The sequence below is a fragment of the Myiozetetes cayanensis genome, unplaced genomic scaffold (assembly GCF_022539395.1).
Source record: "Myiozetetes cayanensis isolate MyiCay16 unplaced genomic scaffold, myiCay2020 scf28, whole genome shotgun sequence".
NCBI lineage: Eukaryota > Metazoa > Chordata > Aves > Passeriformes > Tyrannidae > Myiozetetes > Myiozetetes cayanensis.
Genome location: NW_026087499.1, coordinates 3825815 through 3843635, shown reverse-complemented (window position 1 = coordinate 3843635; position 17821 = coordinate 3825815). Strand labels below are relative to the sequence as shown.

The 17821-nt window shown below is 48.4% G+C and overlaps 1 protein-coding gene across 2 annotated transcripts in view; it reads left to right on the top strand.

The window, feature by feature from the left end:
- The window catches only part of CASZ1 (castor zinc finger 1), a 156323-nt gene that overhangs the window by 130985 nt on the left and 7517 nt on the right, over nt 1-17821 (top strand). For both annotated transcript variants that reach the window (XM_050322652.1, XM_050322653.1), the window contains 10 exons: nt 1608-1780; nt 2507-3375; nt 5194-5335; nt 6486-6549; nt 9086-9246; nt 11959-12081; nt 12592-12927; nt 13688-13886; nt 14230-14401; nt 16660-16808. In XM_050322652.1, the coding sequence (XP_050178609.1) occupies nt 1608-1780; nt 2507-3375; nt 5194-5335; nt 6486-6549; nt 9086-9246; nt 11959-12081; nt 12592-12927; nt 13688-13886; nt 14230-14401; nt 16660-16808 (2388 nt within the window). The remainder of the gene's footprint in view (nt 1-1607; nt 1781-2506; nt 3376-5193; nt 5336-6485; nt 6550-9085; nt 9247-11958; nt 12082-12591; nt 12928-13687; nt 13887-14229; nt 14402-16659; nt 16809-17821) is intronic.

The window sequence follows — 17821 nt, the reverse complement described above, 5'->3', positions numbered from 1 at the left end:
CATGCTTAAATGCTTTGCTGGGATAGACTTGAGCATATGTTTAACTTGAAGTCAGGTAAGCTTTCTGAAGTCAATGGGACTTAAGCACATACTTAAATGTTAGGCATGCACTCAAGTTCTGTCCTGAATAGGGGCTGGTTGAAGCATGTGCTTACAGCATTTGATAAATTGGGAACTTCATGTGACTCGCTCTTGAGGACATTTTCTGTTACACTTCCATAATATTGATTGTTTAGTTTCTTCAATTGAGCAGGATAGGATTTGTTTAATTTTTTGTAGAGTACAAGGAGTGTTTCACAGCTTTAAGTCACTCCGAGTTCAAATAGAGACCCTCGTTTGCACAACTATATATGGCTAATTCCACCCTGTGCCCACTGTCTTCCAGTAAAATAATGCCCTTGTTAGCAGTGTCTTACAGGAAAGGTGTCTGAATATAAACTCCCAATTAAAGAAAATACTGCTTAAATGGCAGAATTCGTGCCATCCATCTCATGGGAGTTTTTTTTTCTTTATGTCCATAATTGGTGTGGATAAAATTCAGTTAGTTGTTTATATAAACTGACATTTTTTTAGGCTTTAGCACCAAGAGCTGCATTGCAAATTATTCCTAAGGAGGTTTTTGTTTAATTCTTTTTTTTAATGCCGTGCAGGGCCTGTCTTTTTTCAAGGTGTCAGTGCAGAGAGAGAGAGAGGCTCTTTAATATTGGAAATAGCTGGAGATGCCTTTTTTTTTTTTTTCCTGGGTATTTGTCATGGGTTTTGTTATGGCCTGTTTGAATCAACCTGGGCTGAACTAAGGGGTGGTGTTTTCGTTCTCTTCAGTTCTGAGATGGTGCAGGCATTGGCACACATTGTGCTAGAAGAAAAGGGAAAAAAAAAATCCTCCCTCAGCAGGGCTGAGGACGTTTTGGGATTCCAGTGGTTTTTTACTCAATATGGCAAAGTTGCCCGGTTTGCCCAGAGGAAGGCAGGTTTTCAGCATTCCCTCCTCATCACACCATTCCCATTTGCAGCACAAGTTTAAAGTTATTGGCGTGGGAAGTCTTGAGCAGGGACGGGGAGAAAAAGTCACCAGCTGAACATTGGGTTTGAGCTTTGCTGGAATTAAACTGTTCATTACAGCCTCAAAAGATTGGTTGGCCTCAGGTTGCACCACCCTGCCTTACCTCTCAGAAGGACTAAGGAAGTAAATAACTTATTCCCACTCAATTTTGTATTCCCCAGATAGTTGAAAGTCCTGCTTCATTCCCTGTCACTCCAAGATAACAACAAGTAACAACATCTCTCAGTCTTCCCTTCTCCTTAAGAGCATGAACCCTGCTTACTGCCTCCCTAAGCAGGCCCCATTATCCACAGCTGGTCTTTTACCCCTTCGATTCTCCCTTTTTTTCTTGCTGTTTCGCGCCCAGAGAGTTGTTTTGGGTTGTGCTGGTTTTTTTTTTCACAACTGCTCTCTCAGTCTTTAAATTGGTAATTAAAGTGATGACTTAATGCTGCCAGGAGCAGCACACAAATGTACGTGTGCTGCTGGTGTGTGTGTTACTGCTGGTGGTGGGGGCAGGCTGTTGAACCACTGTGCTGACCACTCCTGTTTTGGCCTGGGGCAGGTGGGCTGTAACAAGGTCTACACAAGCACCTCTGACGTGATGACCCATGAGAACTTCCACAAGAAGAACACGCAGCTCATCAACGACGGGTTCCAGCGGTTCCGTGCCACGGAGGACTGTGGCACGGTGGAGTGCCAGTTCTATGGGCAGAAAACCACTCACTTTCACTGCAGGTGAGACAGCAGGGAGGGGGAGGAATCCTACCCCAAAGCTGTGTGCTCTGTTTGCCTCCTTCTACCAAGTCCTAATTTCAGCAGGGTGCACAGGGACTTGGTTTTCCCTGCTGTGACCTTCTCAGTCCTGCTCCTGAGAGAACTCATGTTCCAGGGCAGATGGGATTTCCAGGATCTTTCCAGAGACCACTCTGAAGGCAGGAGTATGATCTGAGGAGAGGATACCCACTAGAAAACACATCCTAGAATCATTTGAGAAAGAGATCACATTGCTCATCAGAGTGCAGCTGAAGTAGGCCCTTAATACACTGCTAATGGCACTTCCATGGTAGGGTTTTTTCCAGCCAGCTCATCCCTTTTGGGGCCTGAGTGGGCCTTCTGTACACAACTGCTCCTCTATTGATTTCTCATGTTCTCAGGAAGAGCAGGAAAGCACAGTTTGTACCTTAGCCCCCTTTAGCTGCTGTTTTGGTTGGAACTCTCAGTGGAGGGTGCCTGTGCCCCCATGTTATTGTGGCTGTTTCTCCGAGGGGAGTGAGCATCCCAGCTCTCCCACATGGCAGCATTTCTGCCAGCCTTGGTGTCACAGCTCCTCAGCCCCTCTGCAGCCAGGCTGTTGTCTCATCCCAGCCGCAGTCCTTGTCCCAGAGGGAGGCAGGTGACAGCAGCTGGGCTGTGCTCCTGCCCACACAGCCAACCACCCTCTCCTCCTCGATGCCCTTGCAGGAGACCTGGGTGCACGTTCACCTTCAAGAACAAGTGTGACATTGAGAAGCACAAGAGCTACCACATCAAAGATGATGCCTATGCCAAGGATGGCTTCAAAAAGTTCTACAAGTACGAGGAATGCAAGTATGAGGGCTGTGTCTACAGCAAGGCCACCAACCACTTCCACTGCATAAGGGCAGGCTGTGGCTTCACCTTCACCTCCACCAGCCAGATGACCTCCCACAAACGCAAACACGAGCGCCGGCACATCCGGAGCTCGGGAGTGCTGGGCCTGCCTGCCTCTCTCCTGGGCTCCAAGGACAACGAGCAGGAGGAGTCCAGTAACGACGACCTTATTGACTTCTCTGCCATGAGCTCCAAGAACTCCAGCCTGAGTGCCTCCCCGACCAGCCAACAGTCTTCCGTGTCTCTCATCGTCCCGGCCGCGCCCTCCTCTGCGGCCGAGCTCGCTTCCTCACAGGCCACCAAGGCTGCCAACAGCATGACACCGGCCACCAAGATCTCTGGCCTGCTCTCCCAGGCTCTTCCCAGCAATATACCCTTGGCCCTGGCACTCTCCAACTCAGCACTTCCTGGGACAGCTGGATCCTTCTTCCCCATCATCCCCAGTCGGGTCTCTACACCACTTCCTGCCAGCTCGGCCAGTCTGATGACTGCTGGTTCTTCTGGGGCCAATCCAGCATCATCTGCTCCTACAGAGTCCTCATCCCAGGCAGTCTCAGGATCTGGTGATCCAGCAGCTACTTCCTCTCCAGCTCCAGCAGCATCTATAATGGAAAGGATCTCTGCTAGCAAGGGATTAATCTCCCCTATGATGGCCAGGCTGGCAGCAGCTGCACTCAAGCCCTCTGTGGCACTTGAAGCAGGTGAGTCACCCCATCAGTGGTGGTAGTGGTGGGAGGCAGAGCAGCCTGATGACTGAGAGGAGAGTGAATGAGAAGTCACCCAGTGGCATTTATGTTCCTTTACTACCTGGTTGTGTGTAGTTAACCCTTGGAGAGGGCAGCGTTGGCATGGGTTCTTGTGGATCCTGGCTATGCCCACATGGTCAGAAGAGAGGCAGGACACACAGCTTTGCCCACAAAAGGAGCAGGCTCTTACCAGAGCTGAAGGAAGAGTTTTGCCATGCGTAGTTTGCTGTAGGCTGAAAAGAGAGAGGCAGTGAATTGAAAATGGAAATGAAGGAAAGCTTGGCCAAAAGTTGAAGGCTGTGCAGAGACTGTATGAGCTTTAGCTGGGCCCTGTGGTGATGATCCTGTAGCCCATGGCCAGTTGTTTTTCTGGTCTGGGGGGCTGGTTCTGTCCTCCAGCTCTGTTGTCCCAGCTGTGGATTTGGGGATAGTGCTGGTACAGTCCACAAACAGGACTTCACCTGTCCCTGCAGCTCCCTGAGGGAGTAAAAGATAGGAATGAGAACTCCCCTGGGGCAGCACGAAGCTCTTCCTACTGCCACCTAGACCTGATGCAGGTCGTAGCCCATGCCCAGCCCTTCCAGAGGGACATGGGGTTCCCACCAGAGCACAGGGAACCTCCACAGTCTGCTGAACATGGTCAGCTCCTGGTGGGCAGCGCGGGGTTGTGGGGAGAGGCCGTACCTGGCAGCCCCCACACAATGGGCTGCCCTGGAGCTCCTTCCCGGGGCATGGAAAGGCTGGAGCAGCTGCTGACCCTGGCTATGGGAGTGCTGAGCGAACGGGGGAGTAGGACGAACTGATCTGATTAAAGAGGGAGGGGAACTTTCACATACTTTTAAAATTATTGTGTGAAAAATTGTTTCCTAAAGCAGAGAAAGGTCATTGAGGAAACTATTTTCCTTTATTTTTTAATAAAATGCCACTTGCTGTCTGAGAAGCAGCTCGCCGTCAGCTGTACTGCCGGAGGGCAAATTAATATTTTAGTCACTTGGGGATTGTGGAGAAAAGCTCTGCAGACATGTTCCTGTCAGCAACTTTTTTTCCCTCCTTTTTTCTTTGCTGTTTTTTCCTAATTTTTTTTTCCCTCTTTAATTTGTTCCCTCTTTTCTCCCTCTTTTTCCCTTTTTCTTCTTTTTTTTTTTTTTCCCCCTCTCTTCCCTTTAATTTGAATGTTTCTTTGCCCAGACCTGCCTGGTGGGTGGGGACGTGGCGGGGGCGGTGGCAGGAGGTCGCGGGTCCCTGGCTGTCACCTCGGATCGCCCCGGCGGGGCAGATGCTCCTGCTGGGCAGGCGCAGTGTCGGGGCCGGCGCTGTCGCTACGGCAACGCTGGGATTGGGGACGGGGAAGGGGGCTTGACTAGCAGTCGAAAGCTGCCACATTGCCTCAGCATTAACAGAGTCTTTAATAAACGCTTAAGAGGCAGCCCCGCAAATTAGTTATGACAGTTTGTGCAGAGAATCAGGTCTCCCCCACGCTCCTTCCGCCCTTCTCCTTTAAAGGGCCCATAGCCTGGACAACTTTGACATAATTTTGCAATAATTATCACTTGAAGAATTTCCACGCTGGAGTGGACGTCAGAACCCATCATGTCAACTTGGCAATAAACGCTGACCAGCAATCCCAGCACTTCCCTTCCCCCCACACTTTTGCTTTTTCCATTTAGGCACTGGTGCCAGTGATTTAACTTACTTATTTGCCATTGTAACCTCATTTGAGACCTACATTTTCGTTTAATTTTTGCACTTAATTTGGGTGTCTTTCTCGAGCAGGGAACGGACAACCAGCAGCTCCCGGACGGTTCAATCCAGTCCAGGTGAAGCAGGAACCTGCGGAGGCCATGGGATCATCATCTGCCACCAGTCAGGACTCCCTGCAGGAGCACAGCTTGGACCTGAGCGTCAAGGATCACGGGTGAGACAAGGGGATGGGCACACTCAGCTCTTCCCAGCATTGAGCCCTGGGCAGTTCCAGTTCCTGTAACACAAGGACACGGAGTGCTGGTGAACGGCACTTTCACAGGGGCTGAGTTGGACTCCTCCAAACGGCAGGCAGGGATGGTCATTATAGTCCCCCTCAAGTGTATGTTCTCCAGATGGGTTTTTTCGGCTCATAGGCACCTCCTGACTCTTTGACAAGAGCCTCACCTCTTGTCCTCCCCTCTGGAAAATGAGCCACCGGCAGAGCTGCTTTCCCTGAGTCCTGCTCTTGTGATCCCGAGCTGATCAAAGGCTGCCCCAGTGCCACACCTCAGCACACTCTCAGCAGCAGCATTTGCACTGCTGTCTGTCTGCTGACCCAGGCCCAAGGGAAGCACCTGCTAGAGAAATCAGACACACAAAACAGCCCCGTGTCAGGATAACTCTGGTCTGGGTCTGGTACGATCCATGTTATGGCCATGGTTGTGCAGGTGTGAAAGCACCCTTCTCAAAACATGTGTCCCACTTGCCTGGCATATCTGCTGAGAACAGGAGCATTAGGGGATTGTCCTGTGTGGAAAAAGGGCAGAGGAACTGCTCCTGGAGATAAGTGAGCTCCAATTTGACCTTTGCATTCGTTCCTGGCCATACCTTCTTTAAACAAGTCTCCATCTGGTAGCTCAGCTCCTGCTGATGGTGTGAGATCCCAAGGCTGCCTGTCAACCCTTGACCATTGCCTTGCCTTCCCCTCTGCTGCCCAGGGGACCTGTCTCCCTGGCAGTGTGAGTCTTCAGCAACATCCCCCTTGGTTTTGTGGGATATAGCTGTGGGAAGTTCTAGCAGGATGAAGGAGCAAAACATGGGGGAGGCTGTGAGTCAGCTAATGAAGTGTGGTGGGCTGGACACTGGGTTAGAGGTCTGGGCTGTTCAGGAGCTTAAAGAACTAAATCCTGCAGACCTGGGACTCCCTTCCTCTCCATCTTGGCTATCCCGAGTTTGGCCTGCCCAGGGGAGGGTGGGCATCATTCTCTTCCTGCGGATGCAGCAGGTGAGGGCTGAGGCAGCTTGAAGGGAGAAGGATTAATCTGAGCGCTCCCGGTCCCCGCGCACATCTCAACTAAACCCTGTTGGTTTGTGTGTTCCAGTAATGAATCAAATGGCCACACAGTCTCGGCAAATTCATCTCTTTTATCCTCGCTTATGAATAAGGTAAGAGCCATCCATCACACGCCTTTCATTGCCCCCACCACCAGAAATTAAAGCCGCGATCGCGGGGAGGGGGGGCCGCGACGCGTTTGTTTTTTAATGTTTTGCCTCTAATAAGATGAGTTTGTACCATTTAAATTTTGAGACCATTTTTCATCGGGTATAATTTCAGAGCCACTGCTTACGAATTAATTTAATGAACTGGCTGAAGAAATATATTGCAGCCTCTGACACCTTTTTTTTTTCCCCATCCTTTCTAGGCAGAGCAGGGCTCGGAGAGGTTTCTTTTCTTTTTTTTTTTTTCTTTCATTTTTATTTCCAGAACCTGGCAACTTCTTTCTCGCTCTCTTTTTATTGTTATTCATTTTGTTTATTTACTTAAAAACATTTTCTTTCACTGGGGGAGGGGGAGAATAATTTGTTTTTATGGAAGAGAAGGAAAAAAATCAGAAGTTTTGAGCCAAAATCATCAATTTCTGTCTTTCTGGTGTGACTAATGCTGTCCAACAGAATCCCCTTTACCGTGCTCTAGAATATTTATTTCAGATAATGTACAGTTTCTTTTTCCTTACTTTTTCCTTAAATTATACATCATCTCAAATATATATTTCCCTTTCACATGATAAATTCTACTGTACCAAGATTAATTTTGCTGCTGCCTACAACTGCAGTAGAGATCAGGGCAGCCTTTGAGCCATGCTTTAATATTCTGCTGTGTGATGGTTTTACAGGCATAACTACTGCCCTCCCCTTGGCTCTGGGCGTTACAAGCATCAAGGCCATATAACCCTCAAGAGAGGGCAAAGTGACTTTGCCTCATAATCTCCCTCCTCCTTTCTCTCTTATTTCACCACTGGTTTCCACTGTGTTGTTTAATTTCTGTGTTTATCCTTCCTGTCCCTTTTCTCCTCCGTGGGCTCTCTGTTACACTGGGGTTTTGATGTTCCCTTTTAAACTTAATTTCTTATTTGTTCCTGCGTGTTGTCCCTTTAGTGGCTCCAGATAGGCAGCTTTTTGTCTAGTGACTAAATGTGTACAGTGAGTTTGCTCTCCGGGCTCCTGAGTCATTCTGAAGGCCTCAGATCGGGGAAGTTCTCTTTCAGTGGGCACTTCACTTGAAAATCTCCAGGATAATATGGGATTTAAGCATATGCTTAGAAATCAGCATTTGCTTGTGTGCAGCCTGACACACGGCTCTCTGTTGTGCCAGACCAGCGTAGCACAGGGACAAACTGTGAGTTCCTCAGGTTCTTTTTTTAAAAGAATGGGATTAACCAATGGCATAAAGCAGCAAAGAGTAGAACCCACTGGATGAAGGAACCGAATCCAAGATTAAGGAATTGAGTTCAGTCTGCTCAGGAACACATCACGCTTGGTTTTCCCTCTTGCTGCACACAATTTCTGTCCATGGGGGAATCCTTCATTGTGTTTGTCTGGGAAAAAGAGCCCTTCACAGGAATGGAATGCCCAACACCCCAGTGGAAACCAGCGACCTGAATTTCTGACTCCAGCCATAAAGAGTTGCAGTCTCCACACAGCAGCAGGGGCTTTACCTTCAGGGGGCATTAAGAGAGCCTCAAATAGCCAGGATTCCTGTAGCCTATTGCAGTTTATTTAGGGGGCTGTCAGACTTAATTAACTGATATTTATAAAGGGCTTTGAGATCCTCAAGTGGGTGGAGTTTCCAGTGCAAGTATCGGGCCCAATCCTGCATTTTGTTCATGCTGTGAAATTCACTGTTGTTACTGGAGGTAATTGAGAGCACAGCAGAGCAAGGAAGGGTCTGGGAAATCGAGCATTTATTCTGAAAGAAAATTTTCCCTCTAAGCACTCCTGAGTGACTTCTTTTTCCTATCCTGCACACCACATCTGGACCTCTAAACCTCCTCTGTGTAGAGTCTATTTGAAGCCTCACACACAGTGCAGGTTGTGAGGCCGAGTCCTGCTTTGTGGGGCATGTGTCTGTTTAGCACAGAAAGTGACATATTTCATTGCTGAAGTTAATAAGAATTTTCCAGGGACTTAAGTAGAGGCAGACTTTTTTTTCCCCCAGCTGAATGACATTTTCCTCCTTCCACCCTCACACATACCTGATATTCACTTTAAAGGAGACATCCTTGGGGCAGGGACAAGATTACTCTAAATAAACCCGAGCTTACCAGTTCTACCAGAGCTCTGTACAGAGACCAGCATTATGTAGGAGCTGCACAGGGCTATTACTGTTTTAGCCTGCACACCTTTTCCATAGTCAAATAGGGGACCTCTCTTCACCTCAGTTCCCCCCTCTATAAAACAGACACGATGCTTCATTACTGAACAAGAGCCATGAATATTTGATGGGCACCCGAGTGCTCTGTGATAGTTGGGTGGAGGATGCAGAAGGGTGAGGTGTTATTAAGTTTGGCTGATGCAGTTGGGGCAGCCTGTGCAGACTTCTTGTCTTCTCACAATCTTTGAAGACACAGCTTGGTGTGGGACAGTCCTGAGGGTGTCCTGGGCCTTTGCTGGGCCTCATGCAGTGTCTGTGTTCTTGTTCCAGATGTCCAAGACCAGTGCCGGCCTTGGCAACCTGCTGAACATTAAGACAGAAGGTGATGGCAGCCAGGCTGAGTCTGGGCAGCCAACCCAGTACTTGGGCAAGGCAGTGAAGGCCCTTGTCCAGGAGAAGCTCTCTGAGCCATGGAAGATGTACCTGCGCCGGTAAGGAGGGCATGGAACTGGGAATACAGGAAAGGGGAAGGGATTTCCTTTGCAAAGTGTCTGGCTCATTGGTTCACCCCTGAATGCAGAGTTCTGCTGAATATAAAGGCCTGACTGTCATATACCCTGAGCACCTGGAGCATGTTCAGTCCCTGCTACCTGCACCAGGTGCTGATGTCCCATAAGGAATGTCTGCTCACACAGAGTTATTCTGCAAAGGCATCTTGAGAACCAAAGATGAGCACAGATCTTCAGAAAGCTCTGTTGGCCTGGAATTCATCTTAGGCTGCTCCTTATGTCCCTGGTCTGTGAGTCCTGGGGACCCACTGCAGTGTCCCCTTAGCACTGAACTCGTGTGGGACCACGTTCAGTTACTGCACAGGGGTCATGGAGCCTTAATGGGCTTCCTGGGCCATTTCCCCTGACCACAGACCACTGACACAAAGAAAGTTTGGGGGATTTGGGACATGGCAGTAAGTATAAGGGATATGGGAACTGGGATGGTGCCTGCTGGTTTTGTTGTAGGAAAGGAGACTCAAAAAGAAAATGGAAAAGATCCAGACCTCACCCACACACAGACACACACACACATACATGCCCAGACAGACACATGCTTTGAGCACACACAGATACACCCAGGCAGACGCATGGCTTTGTGCTCTGACACAGATTAATCACCTACAAATGCCTGTGGACACTTTGTAAATCACAGGCTTTAATGGAAAAGACTAGGAAGTCTTCTGGTCCATCTGCCTCTGGCCACTGTGAGATTGTTCCCTGCAGTCCATTTGCATTCGGCCCAGCCTGGTTGTAATTATGCCAGGCAGTGTGGCTATTTTCTTGTCTCTGGGAGCATTATTCTACCACCTAAGAAGTTTCAGTGTCACCATTTTTTCCATGTTTGCTGCCTGAATTTCCCTTCTTGTAATTTTGTTGCAGTTCTGGTTGTATCCCCTTGAACCACAGCAGGTAATGCCTCTGTGCTGCTGGAGTTCCCCCCACTTCAGGTGGTCACAGACTTTGAGCATTCCATTTACCCAGGCAGATTTATTCCCTTTGGTCTGGCTCTGTGCACAGCTGGGCTGCCCTTGCTCTGGCACCACCAGACTCTCTATTCTTTCTCTCCTCTTGCTCTGGTGTTGCCAACTCCTCCCAGTTCAGCATCTTCTGTGAATTTCATTATCACGCTGCTTACTCCTAGATTACTAATGAAGATGTTAAATAAGCTCAGGCTACCCCAAGTCCTCCTCTCAGCACTCACACGATGCCTCCTCCCAGCTCAGTGTGGTGCTGGTTGTCATCAGCCTTTGTTTACAGTCCCTCAGCCAGTTTCAAGCCATGAGGTGGCATCACATCCAGGCCAATTGGAATTAATTCTGAGCATATGCAAGACTGTATCAAAATGCTTTACTAAAATCCAAATATATTGCATCCCTTCATCCACTAATTTCGTAATTCTATCAAAAAAAGCAATTAAATTTGTCTGGCAAGATTTATTCTTTATAATCCTGATGCTGTTTATTGCTTATGGTTCCTTTATCCTCTAGATGTTTAATGATTTTCTCCTCCCTCTTAATATTTGTTCCATTACTTTACTGGAAGGAGAAGTTAAGGCCAGAGGTGTGATAATTGCCAAAGATGATTTGACTTTTTTTTTTTCCCCTGAAAGAACCAGTACCTTGACTGGTTGGGTTTTTTTTCCAATTACATAGTACCTCCCTCTTCTCTGTGTCTTAAAAACCAGCAAATAGTCATGCAGTCAGTTTGGGAGTTAATTTCCATCGCACTTCAGGACATACATCACCCACACTGGCTGATTTGTGCATATTTATATTTTCCCAACCAGCCCCTTTATCTGCCTTGTCTTTAGTTTTCCTCACCCAAAGCAAATGTTACAGTGCAGCCATTTTTGAGTCGTCACCTCCCATTTTCATTGGGTCTTCTTTTTAGGTTCAGCACCTCTTGTCCCTGATAGAACAACCCCTTTAGTTTGCAGTAACTTGTTTTCTTCTCTCTTACCCTACCACTGCTTTCCTTCCTCTTCTCCCTGCAGCCATAACTGACAGCATGTGTTGTATATCCAGGCCTTCTCCAGTACAAGTTTTTTCTTTTCCCTTTACCCTCCCCTTGGTGAGAGGTCCCTCCTGGGACCACACAGGCTGCCGTTTGTTTCTTGCTTTCCTGCTCATCAGAGCAACTGTAGTTTGTTGTATCTTAATTATGCAAGATTCCCTTGTTAACTTTCAGATCCTTCCTGCCAGTGTTTCTTACTTGATTTCTCCATTCCCTGTGATTCTGGAGTTTCCTGAAACCACGTGTATTTGTGCCTCTCTTTTAAAGGCAGAGGATCTCAGCAGTGGGTGAACAGTGACACCACACTGAGCTGGTTTTGCCCTCTTAGCGTTTACTCCAGGATGACACAAGGCACATCTTGGACGGTGTTTGTGTGGCAGGGTGATGGTTCTGTATTCAGGGATGATGCCCTGCAGTGTTCCTGCAGTCCAGGCTGCAGTGGGTGCATAGGTGGGGCTTCCTCTCTCCCACTGTGGGATACCCTGCTGCTTCAAGGCAGGAGGTGGATCCGGAGTCCTTTGAACGACTGCTGTTTGCGGGAACGCTGATAGAGTTGAAAAACAAAGGAAATGTGTCTGTTCCAACCCTGCTTCTCTCCTGGGGCCTCCCCTAAGATGTCTGCTTGTCTGCTTTGGGCAGGTTTGGCACCAAGGATTTCTGCGATGCCCAGTGCGACTTCCTGCACAAGGTGCATTTCCACTGCGTGGTGGAGGAGTGCGGGGCCCTGTTCAGCACCCTGGATGGAGCCATCAAACACGCCAAGTAAGGGGGAGAGCAGCAGGCTTGAGGAAGCTATGCACACACTGCAGGGAGGGAGGGACTGGATCAAGACCACCCCAGGTTCCTTTTAAAGGCAGGGGAATGTCCAAGTAAGGAGTGAATCAGGCCTTGGGCAGCCGGTCACGTGCCTGAGTCTAAAGGGGTCAAAGGGAAGGAGGTGTTGCAGATTTTAAGATAGATCTGTTAGCACAGCTGGTCTCTCCTGTTGGATAATTCCCTGTGGTTCCTGGCTTCTCTCCACAGCCCTGGGAAGCTGCCCCATAGGCACACTGAGCTCTGACTGTGGCATTTCCCTGGTTTCACACACCTGGTTTCTGATTTCTCCACCTTCTTAAGGAATTCCCTTCTCCTCACAGATGGTTTGCAGAGCCCCTTTTAGGATTTATCCTCAGCTAATTTGCTTGCAGACTCCTGCCCCCTTCTTGTTGGTGTTTAATCAAATCATGTGCAATGGTCAAGAACTTACGTCTGAATGAACATTTCCTTTTGCAGTTTTCACTTCCGAACTGAGGGTGGAACTGTGAAAAGTAACTCTGAGTCTCCCTTCTCAACCACTACTGAGAATAAAGCCTCACTGGCCCCCTCATCACCATCTGCTACTTCTGCCACCATGGCAAGTGCTCCTGCCCTCGACGTGCCCACTCCAAGCCCAGCTGCTGTGCCCTCTGCCCCCACACTGCTGGCTTGGAAGCAGCTGGCTTCCACCATACCCCAGATGCCTCAGATCCCAGCATCAGTGCCTAACCTGGCAGCTTCACCCTTGGCAACGACTTCCCTGGAGAACGCCAAGCCTCAGGTCAAACCCGGATTTCTGCAGTTCCAGGAGAAGTAAGTTGGAGCTGCCCTTTGCCTCCTCTGGGCCCCCAGCCTTGCAGTCCCCTCTGTACCACTCGTCAGAGCTGCAGTGCTACACCTCTGTTCACCACTGAGACCTTCTGTCTAGAAAGTACTCTGGCCTTCACCCCACAGAATATTTACCTCTCTGAAGTCTAGGAAATACTTTCAGTAGGGAAAAAAAAAATCAAGATTTTCGAGTTCATCTGAGAGCACTTTTAGGCACGAATTCAGAGGAGAAATAAACTTGCTGATATATCACTGATCTCTTTTTTATCCCTTGGGAGGGCTGTACAGAAGCACGAGTGTCTGCAGTATTTCTGACACTGAAGGGTTATTGGACCAGAAATCCCTGGAATGATTTGGGGGTGTAAGGTACCAAATCCATTTAGCTAATGAGGGGGACCAGTGACGATTTTGTCTGATCAGGGGAGGCCCTGGGATCCTGCAGTGGGATTGCCCAAGAGTTTTGTTTCAGCTGAGCTCCAAATTGGAAGAGTGGCCCTCAAAGACTACAGAACCCACCATGCACTGCTGTGTTCCAATAATGTTAATCAGGAGAGTGCCCTGGCTGGGTGGAAGTGCAGTAGCGTTGCCAGCTTCAATTTCCCTAAAGAGGAAGGTGGCTATGGGAAATCTGTGGGCCATGTTTGGAACAGAGGCTTCAGCTGGGCTCCCCTTGAATTAAATTTTGGCAAAGGAACAAATGTGTGAAATGAGTGAAGGTGATGATTGGGTTTTGGATGTGTTCCAGTGATCCCTGCCTGGCAACAGACTGCAAGTACGCCAACAAATTCCACTTCCACTGTCTCTTTGGGAACTGCAAGTATGTGTGCAAAACCTCTGGCAAAGCAGAATCCCACTGCCTGGACCACATCAACCCCAACAACAACCTGGTGAACGTGCGAGACCAGTTTGCTTATTACTCTCTGCAGTGTCTCTGTCCCAACCAGGTAAGAGCCGTCCCAGAGCAGTGTGGGGGCGGGAGGAGGAGGACAAGGATCAGGTCGACTGACTGCCCAGCAGGAAGGGAGGCTGAGTGTGGCATTCCTTGTCCAACTATAGAACCATGGAAGGGTCTTAAATACACAGTCTTGCAAAACGTTTGGTTGCTGTCAAATGGGAAATGGTGATGCTTTTGTGTTTATTTGGCTGGGGTGAAGCAGATGGGGGGACCAGAGTGACCTGAGGGACACAGGATGAAATAGAATAGAAGTCTGTGATGAATCTAGGCAGGCAGGTGAGGGTGCATCTGTTTTAGTGCTGCCTGAAGCAGGTGCCTGTTTGCCCCCCCAGCACTGTGAATTCCGGATGCGAGGGCATTACCACTGTCTGCGTCCCGGCTGCTACTTCGTGACAAACATCACCACCAAGCTGCCCTGGCACGTGAAGAAACACGAGAAGGCAGAGAGAAGGGCAGCCAACGGCTTCAAGTATTTTACCAAGAGGGAAGAATGTGGCAGATTGGGTGAGTTTTTCCCATTCTCATGTGGTTTGTCCCATGCCCAGGTCAAGAATGCCAGGAGTTAGGACCTGCGAGTTTTGCTTAAGAGGTATTTGGTCATTAAATCACTAAACAAGACAGGCAACAAAACACTAAGCAGTTCCTGGTGTGCCTGGGTTTTCCCAGGCACATCCCAGGTGCATGTTTTCCCAAAAAGATTCAAGGTAAATGGATAGAAACTGTGATGGAGAGGACTGTACCTATGTATTATTTGTCTGGACATACAGCTTCCCTTTGTTTTTCCTTTTTAAGCTAATTGTCAAAGCCTTTTTTTTTTTTTGTGTGTTTGTTTGTTTTTATACTTTGTAGTCTTTTGTACCTACTGCTTGTGTTGAGTGAAGCTTAAGGGTGCTTTAGGATGATTTTAATTTTATTTTTAGCCATTGCCAGTGCAGGCATTTTGAAAGCCAAAGGGCAAATAACCAGAGAGAGAGAGAGAGAATAACACTTCTGAGTGCTGTTCCCCCCCACTGCAGGGAAACAGCCACAGTAACCAGAACCAAACTTCTCAGCTTTGAATACGTCAAAAATCTGTACCCAAATGGAAGCTTGTTTGTGGTAACCAGGGTAACGAGTGTCAACACCCCATGGCCAGTACCTGCCTGGGTCTCACTGACACATGGCAGCAGATTCAGCAGTTGTGTTATTTACTCACCTTTGGGTGTTTCAGGTGAAAGCAGGGGCCACACAAAGCAGGACAGTGATAGATGACACCCAGCCCACACGGTGCCCTGGCAACAGGCGAGCCTTCACCTGCCCTGTGCTGATAGTGTTTCATCCCACAGCACTGTTTGTTCCCAGTCCCGGAGCACAGGGATCAGAGGGATGGGGAGGGCAGGAGAGGTGGGGCTGTGGGCAGAGCGATACCTAAACAAACACACTCTTGGCATGGACATGAAACGCTGGCTGGGAGCTCCACATGGGCTGGGTGATTCAGGAGCTGCTTGGCAGCGAGGCAGCTCCAGGCTGTGCGTGTGTCAGCAGTGTTTGTGCTGGGGAGGGATGGGGTCCCTGCATCCAGCAGTGTCTACACATGCCTATAGGCTGGGCCTGCTGTGCAGTGCACATCCATTTAGCCATTTGCCTGCACAGATAGAGGCAGTGGGATGGGGTGGTGTGGGAGAGTGTGGTTATCCCAACACAAACCCACCCCTGTGTCTCTACCTCTCTGCTTTTTATGTTTGTGTGTAGAGATACATGCAGAAAATGTGTGTGTGTGTGGATAGAAGCAGAAAGCACTGCCCTGCTTTAAGGGCAGTGAATGTTTCTGAACACACACACACATGATAGGGTGGGGTTTTTTTAACTGTATGTTTCTGTGTGTATAAATATATACATGTGTATGATTGGAGAGAGACACAAAAGAATACATGTACAAGTAAAGGTGGATGGGTGTAAAAGTGAGCCTGGCTGTACCTCTGTGTATCTGAGGGTATGGCCAAGGGAGGGGGGAGAACAGCAGAACTTGATTATTGATACAGCTGTGTTTGAACTATACCAAGCCATTATTTATCAGCTACAGAAAGTGGCTGTTTGGGATTGTTAATGCCCCACACTGCTGGCACACATGGCTGTAGCCACGAGGAGCAGAACGTGTAAAGTGCTCTATGCCAGGACCCAGTGAATTGCTTGTTGTTCAGTAGCTGCCCCTATTATACAACACATTTGGAGTAGCAATGAACCCTTCCTGGCTCATTCCTATCTGACCAGAGAGCACACACTGTCCAGAGCTGGAGCTGGTACGAGACTGCTTTTCTGAGAGCACAGTCACAGGAAAAAAGAGAAAAAGAACTTTTCGTTTCTAATCTAATTATGAGCGTGTATTTTTGACTGTAACTTCTGTGATACAGCTAAATGTCTGGGTTTTGTTCCCTTTGTAAAAGAAAAGGCACTAGCTAAGACTGGAGAGCATTAGGCACGACTAGATGTAATGGTAATGTTCCTTTCTTTATAATGAAACAATGAGGGATGGGACTCGGCTCAGGCTCACTTCTTAAATCAGTGTACACTGTAATCCTCTCTTGCAGTTGCTCAGCAGGCAGTAGACTGTGGCTTTGGTTTTTTACATTCAGGACAGTTCCTGAAGAACCCACGGCCACTGATAATGTTCAATCCCCCAGAAACCCACGTGGCAGCAGCTTTGTCCCATCCGACCACCTTCCCCAGTCCTGCTCCCTCCCTGTACCTTCCTGCACTGCATACAATGGGTTTTGTGTCTGCAGGTTGCAAGTACAACCAGGTGAACAGTCACTTCCACTGCATCCGGGAGGGCTGCCAGTTCTCCTTCCTGCTCAAGCACCAAATGACATCCCACGCCAGAAAGCACATGAGGAGGATGCTGGGGAAGAACTTCGACCGAGTTCCCACTCAGGTAACTCCTGCTTATTGGAGCTGCAGATCCACAGGCAGTGTTGGCCCCTTTGGCTGCAAAGCTGCTGCAGGGCCAGGACACTCCAGAGGATGTGTGTGTGCACGGGGGATCCTACTGGGATTTGGGAGAACACCCAGAGTGGTGGTGGACCTGGCTGGACTTGCACAGTATGAGGGAAGAGGATGAAGCACAGACAGCAAGGCATTGCTTAGTGTAAACAGCTTCTCCTGGTGAATTATGGGGAAAAAAATTGAGAAGGATAACACTAAAATAATCATATTTACAACTTGCACTCTCTCCCAGCTCTCTCAGTATACACAATTGGCTTATTAAAATTAAAGTGCTTAGGATGTGGAAGAATTGAACGTGCTGGTTAAAGCAAACATTTCCTGTTGCACATAAAGAATCATTTGCTGCTTCCACCTAAGATGGGAGAAATACCAGGCTTGAAATTTCCCTTCCCTTATTGATGTGGAGTTAGGTGGGGCACTCCCTGTCCTCTCTCAGGAAGTAGCAGTGATGCAGTTGCTGCTTTTCTAGCACATAACTGAGAGCAACTGGCAGAGTAGATTTGTCTGTTCTCAGAATAAATGGAAGAGCACTGAGCTTCATCACTGAGCTGCTGCTCCAAGGGACAGCATTCCTGCCACCTCCTGCTTGTTCTTGCTTCTCAGTTGCTTTAGCTTCCACTGACTTGGGGGATGAAACAAGCTGGCTTTATTTAAATGCCTGTGTCTGATCTGACCATAAGAACATCATCTGCTATATGGAAAACAAAAGGGGCCGTCTGTAGAAGCAAGATGGAAACCCTCTTTCACTCCACAACATGGGAATGAGAGGTCCCTGTTAGTTACTAACTACTGTCAGTAAGTGAACTGTTCAAGCCTAGTGCTGTTGGATTTAGTGAGTTCACAGGTGCCAAGGTGTTGCTGTTGTGGCAGCTTTGGGTCTTTACACAGAAAGCTAAGGTACAAGAATCAAACAAATAGATTTGTGTTCACTACTCTTGTAGC